General features: G+C 53.8%; 1 protein-coding gene across 1 annotated transcript in view; it reads left to right on the top strand.

The window, feature by feature from the left end:
* The first annotated feature begins 959 nt into the window (after positions 1-959).
* REXO1 (RNA exonuclease 1 homolog) overlaps positions 960-11257 on the top strand; it is a 78132-nt gene continuing 67834 nt past the window's right edge. The window contains exon 1 of the mRNA XM_050933696.1: positions 960-1215. Coding sequence (XP_050789653.1) covers positions 1062-1215 — 154 coding nt within the window. The 5' untranslated portion in view covers positions 960-1061. The remainder of the gene's footprint in view (positions 1216-11257) is intronic.

The raw sequence follows: 11257 nt of genomic DNA, 5'->3' as shown, positions 1-11257 counted from the left end.
CGGGGAAATACACAGCGACCTCATGGCTGCTGCAGTCATGTCCCTTCCCCATCCTGTGGGAGGACAGGACGATCTGGAGTGAAACTTAGACACTGTTGTGCAACTGGATGGAGATTTTAGTGGTGTCTTGGGCAGCTTATGCTCCAAACCCCCATAGCTGGGGGGATGTGAGGGGGAAGATGCTGCCTGGCTCCTAGTGCCCCCAGACTTGGGGGGAATCCTCTGTAGTCCTTGATCCAGAGGGGTGCTGTGAGGCTCATTTCCCCTCTTCCCCCCCTAGTACAATAGGCTCTGCTTTGGCTGCTTCTGATCCTATGGGCTGGAGACTCCCCCTTCCCCACTCCAAACCCTTAAGCCTTTTGCCCCTCTCCCCTCTTATCTGCCTTCTCTACCTCCCTGTCCCTCCCTGCCCTTTGATCTGCCTCTCCTCTCCCTCCCAATCACACTGTCCCATCTCCTTCTCCTCTCCCTGCACCCCATCTCCCCTTTGCACCCCATTCCCTCCCTTCCCCTCCCCTCGCACCCCATCTCCCTTCTTTCCCCTCCCTCTGCACCCCCATCTCCCCATGGCTCTCCTTCCCCTCCCTTCCCCTCCCCTCACACCCCATCTCCCTTCTTTCCCCTCCCTCTGCACCCCCATCTCCCCATGGCTCTCCTTTCCCTTCCTTCCCCTCCCCTCGCACCCCATCTCCCTTCCCCTCCCTCTGCACCCCCATCTCCCCATGGCTCTCCTTTCCCTTCCTTCCCTCCCCTCGCACCCCACCTGAGCTCTCCCCAAGAACTGGGGTGTTCGGATTTACGGGGGGGCCGGTTGATCAGTGTAGGGGTGGTTGGGGGAGTGGTGGAAAATCCTCGTCATCTCCCTCCCCCCGCCTCGCCCCGCCCCGCCCCCGAGCCCCTCCCCCGGCGGGTTTCCAGTCAGGCGCGCCGCGGGCAGCCCTCTCCTGGCAGCGGCGTCGCCGGGGTCCTGGGCCGGCCGGCCCGGCTCCCCAAGATGGCGGCGCTGGCGGGGCCGCGGCCCGGCTTGTCCGTGTGAGGCGGGGACGGCGCCGCCCGGCGCGATGCTGCGACCCAGCGGCTACTTCCGCGGCATCGACTGCCCCTTCCTCGGCGCCGGCGGCCGGGGCCCGCCCTGCAGGAGGCCGCACTGCCACTTCCGCCACCCGCCGGCCGCGCGCGGCGCCGCCCCGGAGCCCGGGACCCAGCTCGGCGCAGGTACCGGCTCCCCGGGGTCCCCCGCCCCGGGCCTCGGCCCCCGCGCCTTGTGTCCCGGGACCCCCCCCCGGGCCTCGGCCCCCCGCGCCTTGTGTCCCGGGGACCTCCCCCCACCCGGGCCTCTCCCCCCGCGCCTTGTGTCCCGGGGACCTCCCCCCACCCGGGCCTCGGCCCCCCGCGCCTTGTGTCCCGGGACCCCCCCCCGGGCCTCGGCCCCCGCGCCTTGTGTCCCGGGACCCCCTCCCCACACCCGGGCCTCGGCCCCCCGCGCCTTGTGTCCCGGGACCCCCCCCCCCACACCCGGGCCTCGGCCCCCCGCGCCTTGTGTCCCGGGACCCCCCCCCGGGCCTCGGCCCCCCGCGCCTTGTGTCCCGGGACCCCCCCCCCCCCCCCGGGCCTCGGCCCCCCGCGCCTTGTGTCCCGGGACCCCCCCCCCCCCGGGCCTCGGCCCCCCGCGCCTTGTGTCCCGGGACCCCCCCCCCCGGGCCTCGGCCGCCGCGCCTTGTGTCCCGGGACCCCCCCCCGCACACCCGGGCCTCGGCCCCCCGCGCCTTGTGTCCCGGGACCCCCCCCCCCCCCGGGCCTCGGCCCCCCGCGCCTTGTGTCCCGGGACCCCCTCCCCACACCCGGGCCTCGGCCCCCCGCGCCTTGTGTCCCGGGACCCCACCACACACCCGGGCCTCGGCCCCCCGCGCCTTGTGTCCCGGGACCCCCTCCCCACACCCGGGCCTCGGCCCCCCGCGCCTTGTGTCCCGGGACCCCCTCCCTCACCCGGGCCTCGGCCCCCGCGCCTTGTGTCCCGGGACCCCCTCCCCACACCCGGGCCTCGGCCCCCCGCGCCTTGTGTCCCGGGACCCCCTCCCTCACCCGGGCCTCGGCCCCCCGCGCCTTGTGTCCCGGGACCCCCTCCCCACACCCGGGCCTCGGCCCCCCGCGCCTTGTGTCCCGGGACCCCCCCCCCCACACCCGGGCCTCGGCCCCCCGCGCCTTGTGTCCCGGGACCCCCTCCCCACACCCGGGCCTCGGCCCCCCGCGCCTTGTGTCCCGGGACCCCCTCCCCACACCCGGGCCTCGGCCCCCCGCGCCTTGTGTCCCGGGACCCCCTCCCCACACCCGGGCCTCGGCCCCCCGCGCCTTGTGTCCCGGGACCCCCTCCCCACACCCGGGCCTCGGCCCCCCGCGCCTTGTGTCCCGGGACCCCCTCCCTCACCCGGGCCTCGGCCCCCGCGCCTTGTGTCCCGGGACCCCCTCCCCACACCCGGGCCTCGGCCCCCCGCGCCTTGTGTCCCGGGACCCCCTCCCTCACCCGGGCCTCGGCCCCCGCGCCTTGTGTCCCGGGACCCCCTCCCCACACCCGGGCCTCGGCCCCCCGCGCCTTGTGTCCCGGGACCCCCTCCCCACACCCGGGCCTCGGCCCCCCGCGCCTTGTGTCCCGGGACCCCCTCCCCACACCCGGGCCTCGGCCCCCCGCGCCTTGTGTCCCGGGACCCCCTCCCCACACCCGGGCCTCGGCCCCCCGCGCCTTGTGTCCCGGGACCCCCTCCCCCCACCCGGGCCTCGGCCCCCCGCGCCTTGTGTCCCGGGACCCCCTCCCCACACCCGGGCCTCGGCCCCCCGCGCCTTGTGTCCCGGGACCCCCTCCCCACACCCGGGCCTCGGCCCCCCGCGCCTTGTGTCCCGGGACCCCCTCCCCACACCCGGGCCTCGGCCCCCCGCGCCTTGTGTCCCGGGACCCCCTCCCCACACCCGGGCCTCGGCCCCCCGCGCCTTGTGTCCCGGGACCCCCCTCCCCACCCCCGGGCCTCGGCCCCCCGCGCCTTGTGTCCCGGGACCCCCCTCCCCACACCCGGGCCTCGGCCCCCCGCGCCTTGTGTCCCGGGACCCCCTCCCCACCCCCGGGCCTCGGCCCCCCGCGCCTTGTGTCCCGGGACCCCCTCCCCACACCCGGGCCTCGGCCCCCCGCGCCTTGTGTCCCGGGACCCCCTCCCCACACCCGGGCCTCGGCCCCCCGCGCCTTGTGTCCCGGGACCCCCTCCCCACACCCGGGCCTCGGCCCCCCGCGCCTTGTGTCCCCCGGAACGGAGCGACAGGCGGCCTCCCCGATATATACTGACTGGTGCCTTCCTCCCCTCCCCCCATGATATATACTGACCGGTCCTTCTCCTCCCCCCCCATGATATATACTGACCGGTCCTTCTCCTCCCCCCCCATGATATATACTGACCAGTGCCTTCCTCCCCTTCCCCACGGTATATACTGACCTGTGCCTTTCTCCTCTCCCCCCCATATATACTGACTGGTCCTTCTCCTCCTCCGATATATACTGACAGGCGCCCCCCCCGTGATATATACTGATTGAGATTGATATATATCAAACTCCCCCTACCCCAAAACGTACTGACCGCAGCCGCCTTCTCCCCCCACCGAAATATAGTGACTGGTACTCCCCCCGCCATATATACAGATAAGTGCTGACCCCTCCCCGTGATATACTGACAGGAGCATTTCCACCCACCCCTTAAATGTGGCAACAGACGTGCCCCCCCCTTGTGAAATATACTGACTGGTTCTCCCCCCCCGATATATACTGACCGGTGACTTCTTCCCCGTACCCCAAAATATACTAACCGCTGTTGCCTTCTCCCCCCATGATATATACTGACGCCCTCCCCTGTGATATATACTGATAGGTGCCTCCCTCCCCCAAAATATACTGACAGGCACCTTTCCCCCCACCCCTGAAATATACTGACAGGCATCTTCCCCCCCCCCACTTCCCAAAATATACTGACCAGTGCCTTCCTCCTCTCTTGAAATGTAGTGTTAAGTGCCTTCTTCCCCTGCCCCATGTAGTGACTGATGTTTTCCCTCCACTGCCCTTAAATATAGTGACCGGGGTCTGCCCCCACCCCAAATGCAGGGACAGGTGCCTCCCTCCTGCCCCGAAATGCAGGGACAGGTGCCTCCCTCCTGCCCCGAAATGCAGGGACAGGTGCCTTCCCTCTCCCCAAAGGGGGCGACAGGTGCCTTCCCTCTCCCCAAAGGGGGCGACAGGTGCCTTCCCTCTCCCCAAAGGGGGCGACAGGTGCCTTCCCTCTCCCCAAAGGGGGCGACAGGTGCCTTCCCTCTCCCCAAAGGGGGCGACAGGTGCCTTCCCTCTCCCCAAAGGGGGCGACAGGTGCCTTCCCTCTCCCCAAAGGGGGCGACAGGTGCCTTCCCTCTCCCTTCCCTGAAATGTAGTGACAGGTGCCTTCCCTCCCCCCCTCCCAAAAGGAGCAAGAGGTGCCTTTTCTCTGTCCCCAAAATGTAGTGACAGATCCCCCCAAATGTAGCGACAGGTGCCTTCCCTCCCCCAAAAAGGAGCAACAGGTGCCTCCCCCCCTGAAATGTTGCAACAAGTGTCTCCCACCCATATAGTGACAGGTGCCTTCCCTTCCCCCACTAATATGTAGCAACTGGTGCCTTCTCTCACCCCCCCCCCCCAAATATAGTGACACGTTCCTTCTCTTCCCATCCTCCCTCAGAATTTAGTGGTAGGTTTCTTTGCTGCATTCCCCCCAAATAGTGACAAGTTCCTTGTCTCCCCCACAATAGGACAGGATCCTTCTTCCCCTTCTCCTCCCAGCATAGGGACAGGTTGCAGCTCTCCCCAGAGTGACAGCTCCGTTGACCAATCTTCTTCCCCCCTTCCCAGCCCTCGCTCCCCAGTGAGAGCTCCATGTATCCCCCAGCCACAGTCACCATGTCCCTAATTACAGGTCAGCTGAGGGAACAGTGTTCTTTCACTTCTTAACTGCAGCCCCACTCAGGGTACCCCCCATCCTGTTATGCTCCAAGGTCCTTTATTAATAGTCATACAGGTGATAGGCATAGAGGAGGCCTGTTTGTCCTGCTGCTTTTGTGACCTTTTTATATACCTAGGCTTCGCAGAAGTCAATTTTTATTTTGTTATAATTTCAGTGGATACACTTGAGGTTGATTTTTAAGCATCTTCTTTGATTGTTATCAATTTAAAATTTGCAGTTGTGCAGAATTAGGGGTTTGAAACAGTTTTCATTAATTTAAATTCTCACAGTTGTGGGAAATTATGGGGGGGGGGTGTCAGACAGTAATTATTTAATGCTAGTAAATGTTGAGATTCAAAAGGTTAAAGCTTTATAACAGTTAAAAAATTAATTGCCAACATCACAAGGTGCAAAAAAAAAAAATCCAGTGTAAATATTCTTAAATCAAACTCTAATAATAAGCAACATTTTTCTTACTTTGCCTATCTGTACATTTCGATTATCATCATTGGAAATGTTTGTCCATCAGTTTGTGTGCATTTTCGAAAGAGCCTAACTGACTTAGGTGCCTGGGACCAACTCTCTGCTCTTCCCTGTACCGCCCCTCCCCCCAATCCAGACCCAACTTTATTCAGGTATTTGTGCAGTGGGATGTGAACCAATTTTTGTAGTACGTACAGCACTTAGAGTTCCTTTTGGGTAATAGAGGATCTGTACATTCATGTAGCATGATGTCTGAAAGATAACCTTGTTTTTTTAATCATTCTTCTTGTGAGGGATTCTTTTCAGTAGAACTCTTTTATATATATGTGGATTTGGGTTGAGAAGTAGAGAGTAATTGTAAATCGACTCCAAGGCACTAGCTTTTTTAATAGGAGGCTGCTGGTACTGCTACTGTTAGCGTGTGTAATGTCTTTAAGAACAAAGTACTCTATACTTATAAAATCTGGGGGAGGGAACAACCCTTTTGTTTTAGCTCATTTGATTGGAGATGGATTTAGACTAAAGAGACTATGCTTTGATTTAGCAGAGAGGTGAAAACATTATCTAGTTTCCTTTCATGTGCAGTATTGTAGTTCCCCTGATCTGTGAGGTTACATTTAAAATTTACACTAGAGGGTGGTGTTTTCTCTGTTGTATTCTGACTTTCTTTAGCAAGCAACCATTTTTTTTGAGATCAGACAGTTTCTCCTTATTCAAGATGAGTTGCTGTCTGTCAATTAAATTGCTTGTATTCTAAAGCAGCCTTACGAAAGATCATGAAAACATGAGGCCAGACACAGTATCTCCTTTTATGTCTATGTCCTGATGTTTACTAAATAAAATTAAACAGCATATATTTTGTAGGCCGTGGGCAAGCAGAGCAGTGAAAAAGCAGCCTGCAAGCGAATAGTTTTTTTCCCAAGGGTGCTATCAAGGGTAAAGAATAATATGCTCTAACAAATCCAGCGTATAGAGGGAGTTTGCTTCTGAGATTGAGGTCAACCATGATGCCCAAGGAGTACACTGGGCCTGCCATTACTATTGTGCCACCCAGAAAATATTCGGTAGTTTATCCAATGCAGATCACGGTGTGGAGGGAGGAAGAGAGTGTGTCCAATTGACTGACTACAGACAGTTCACTGAGCTTTTAAAACAAGGGGCCAAATCATCTTAGTAGAAGATATGAACCCCAGGCAGACGTAGGTGAAGGGAGGGCATATGAGGGAATACCTGCTTCATGGCATCGTTCCCCTTCCGTCTTCAACTACAGGTAGTATTGTGTTCCCCTCCCCGTCGAATTGTTGATGGGGATAACATTAAAATATCTGTAATTTACGTAGGGCACTCCCAGTGGGCTGGACTCCTGCCCTTTGAAAGGTGACAAATAGAGGAGCCCTGGCCTCCGGAAGAAGAGCTTCTAGTATCTGCAGGTTGTAAGGGTAAACCTCCTCCAGTCTTGCACAGAGGTTGCAAATGCCAATGGTTCCTTCCCTGACATGAAAGCACCCCAGCAAATGGAAATTTGGGGAGTTTCCTGTCCCCTTACTTGTTGGGAAAACCCACCTATGATTTCTCACCGACAAATCTTTGTTGAGCTTAAACACAAAAAGGAAGCTTACAAGAAGTGGAAAGTTGGACAGATGACTAGAGAGGAGTATAAAAATTTTGCTTGAGCATGCAGGGGTGTAATCAGGAAGGCCAAAGCACAATTGGAGTTGCAGTTAGCAAGGGATATGAAGGGCCTGTTAGCAACAAGAAGTTGGTCAGGGAAAGTGTGGGACACTTACTGAATGGAGGAGGCAACCTAGTGACCGGAGGTGGAAAAAGCTGAAGTGCTCAATGTTTTTGTTGGTTTTTTTTTGCCTCAGGCTTCCCAGACAAGGTCAGCTCCTAGACTGCTGCACTGGGCAGCACAGTATGGGGAGGAGGTGAGCACCCTCAGTGTTGAAAGAACAGGTTAAGGACTATTTAGAAAAGCTGGACATGCACAAGTTCATGGGGCTGGACGAAATGCATCCAAGGGTGGCTGATGTGATTGCAGAGCCATTAGCCATTGTCTTTGAAAATTCGTGGCGATGCGGGGAGGTCCCGGCCGATTGGAAAAAGGCAAATATAGTGCCCATAGTTTAAAAAAGGAAGAAAGAGACCCTAGGGCACTGAGGATCGGTCAGCCTCACGTCAGTCCCTGTCAAAATCATGAAGCAGGTCCTCAAGGAATCTGTTTTGAAGCACTTGGAGGAGAGGAGGGTAATCAGGAACAGTCAGCATGGATTCACCAAGGGCAAATCATACCTGACCAACCTGATTGCCTTCTTTGATGAGATAACTGGCTCTGTGGATATGGGGAAAGCAGTGGATGTGATATACCTTGACTTTAGCAAAGCTTTTGATACAGTCTCCCACAGTGTTCTTGCCAGCAAGTTAAAGAATTATGGGCTGGATGAATGGACTGTAAGGTGGATAGAAAGCTGGCTAGATCGTCGGGCTCAACGGGTAATGATCAATGGCTCCATGTCTAGTTGGCAGCCGGTATCAAGTGAAGTATCCCAAGGGTCGGTCCTGGGGCTGTTTTTGTTCAATATCTTCATTAATGATCTGGATGATGGGATGGATTGCACCCTCAGCAAGTTTGCTGATGACACTAAGCTGGGGGAGAGGTAGATATGCTGGAGGGTAGGGGTAGGGTCCAGAGTGATCTAGAAAAATTGGAGGATTGGGCCAAAAGAAATCTGAGGCGGTTCAACAAGGACAAGTGCAGAGTACTGCACTTAGGACGGAAGAATGCCATGCACTGCTACAAGCTGGGGACTAACTAGCTAAGCGGCAGTTCTGCAGAAAAGGATCTGGGGATTACAGTGGACGAGAAGGTGGATATGTGTCAACAGTGTGCCCTTGTTGCCAAGAAGGCTTACGGCATATTGGACTGCATTAGTATTGCCAACAGATCATTCCCTTTATTTGGCACTGTTGATGCCACATCTAGAGTATTGCATCTGGTTTTGGGCCCTCCACTAGAGAAGGGATGTGGACAAATTGCCTTCCGCTGGACTACTTCCAATGAAAATAATTAGGGGGCTGGGGCACATGACTTAGGAGGAGAGGCTGAGGGAACTGGGGTTATTTAGTCTGCAGAAGAGAAGAGTGAGATGGGATTTGATAGCAGCCTTCAGCTACCTGAAGGGGGATCCAAAGAGGATGGAGCTTGGCTGCTCTCAGTGGTGACAGATGACAGAACAAGGAGCAATAGTCTCAAGTTGCAGTGGGGAAGGTCTAGGTTGGCTATTAGGAAACACTATTTCACTAGGAGGGTGGAAAAGCACTGGAATGGGTTCCCTAGGGAGGTGGTGGAATCTCCATCCTTAAAGGTTTTTAAGACCCGGCTTGACAAAGCCCAGGCTGGGATGATTTTTTTGGGATTGGTCTTGCTTTAAGCAGGGGGTTGGACCTTTTGAGGTCTCTTCGAATCCTAATCTTCTTTGATTCTATGATTTGGCCCAGTGAAGGGAAGTTTGAACTGGATACTGAAGTATATGAATAGTTGGAGTAGAAATATTAATTTCTATTTATTAACCATTAGGGTCCATTTGTGCAGTAACAGAAATAGTGCCTGGTTTGAGGGCAGTATCTCTAAAATATTGTCTCAAAGGTGGGTAAGTTACTGGGGGTGATGTGTAATAGACTTGAAATAGTATATCAGATATGCCTCTTGGGAGAAGACGTGTGAAGGATTGAGCGCGGGATTGGGAATCAGGAAATCCTGAGTTCTAATCCTGACTTTGCCATTGACTATCTGTCTGACCTTAAGTGAAAGGATTTGCCCTAACTTTTCCATCTGTAAAATGAGGGCAGTATCCACTTGGCACATTAGAGGGCATGTGAGGGTTAATGAATGTTTGTGAAGTGCTTTGAAAATGTAGAAAGCAAAGAACTGTCTTTTTTCCCAAAAGCATTTCTTTCTATAGCTGTGGTTTGGGGGAACCCCTCCCCCCCAGCTATTTGTTCAGTTTTTCTGTTTTGTGAAAGTCTACAGCTTGTGTGACAAAAAGCATAACAAAGATTTTGCTTGTGAACATTTAAAAAAGAAAACTAAACCTTATTTTCTACTTGACTTTTTTGATCAGGCCAAGACCATGCTCAGAAGACTGGTGCTCTCTGTCCTGGGTTCAAAACCAAGCTATGGATTTCTAAGGTTCTCATCACCTATGTGATTCTGCTATCCAGAGTAGGATTGAAAGAGCAGAAGTTTTAGCATCTAGCCTGGAAGCAGTTACATTAGAACAATACATATGGATAGTTACATTGTGTAGAACATTTGTATGGTAGTGGACCAGGCTAAGCTGAGAGAGAGTCTCTTTCTTAAACAAAGATCAAAAACCTGTGGTGATTTCTTGTGCTATGTGGATTATATATTTAGAATGCTTCCAAGGATTTTGCAGATTGTTTAGATAAAATATGCATCCTTGAGAATTCCTTTACAGGAGGGAGTATCGTCTAGTGATTAAAGCTGCGGACAGTAGAAACCAGGACTGTTTAGTTCTTTTCTTGACTTTGTCGCTGATGCACTGTGCCCTTCACTTCATGTCTCTGTTCCTTAGTTTCCTTATCTGTAAAACAAATGCTTACTTCACAGGAAGGTTGAGGGTTAATTATAAAATGCTAGAGGCTTAGATTGTAGAAGTGCAGGGTAATAATAAAATACAGGAGATAATTTAAATATTTAAACAACTTGGCAGTCTCCTTTTAGGAGATGCTGCAGAACCTTCCATTTTGGCAAAGCCTTTCAGTCATCACAAGAATGACATCATAACCCCTCCTTCTACCTGCCCCTTCTCCCTGAAATCCCCTCCCAAAAACAAGAACAGACACCCAAAATTAATAATCAAGCAACCAAAAACCCAACCATACCCCAAGCAGAAATTTTAATAAAGCAAAATGGGATTCATGAAGTTGCCTAGAAACTCTGCTGTTGCCAATCAGTTTTACATAGAAGGTTCTCAGTTGCTATGGTGATAGAAGCAGCATATTACCAAAATATACAAAATATTAAAGGACAAAACTATTAATAGAAATATTATTACTACATTTAAAGAATGTCAATGAAAACACATACACCGTTTCCTGCAATGTGTATACTGGGAACTTTGTAGTATTTTGCTAAAGTAAAAACCAAGAAGTTAAATTAACCTGGTTTTAGTGACCTAGCTCAGTGAAATGAAGAATTGGAAAGAGAAATAAATTTAAATCCTTTATCTTAATAATTGATGTGTTAGTAACACAACTGAGAAGTTTAAGACACTTTACTTATATCTTTCGGTAGGATAGAGAGCAGGGAATTAGCTGCTGCTTGCATGGACAAGCTTGATGACACACACCTTTGCATTTCTTTCCTATACATTTAAATTAAATGCTTTTCTTAAACCTGTTATAAACTTTAGGAAAGAAGTGAGTGAAATGCACGCATTTAAAAACAAACAACAAAACCTGTATTCCTTGTGGAGGAAAAAACCTGAATAGTGAGAAAATCCACAAAAACGTGCTGCGAAATGCAAAATATTTTCCTGATTCTGGAGACACTTACATATGTGCTTAGCTTCACTTGTGTAAGTCATCCCAAGCACATGCATAAATGTTTACAGGACTGAGGCCTCTGTTTTATCTGTCTGATCTCTCTGGTTTCTAATATATCACATATTGCAATGGCATCTGAATTAATATTCTGTGGGCTTATTACAATCAGTAATGTATTTTGGGAATGCCCTTTTTACTTTTCCTAG

This window comes from Gopherus flavomarginatus, chromosome 24 (genome assembly GCF_025201925.1).
Source record: "Gopherus flavomarginatus isolate rGopFla2 chromosome 24, rGopFla2.mat.asm, whole genome shotgun sequence".
NCBI lineage: Eukaryota > Metazoa > Chordata > Testudines > Testudinidae > Gopherus > Gopherus flavomarginatus.
This window is presented reverse-complemented; position numbering and strand designations above follow the sequence as displayed.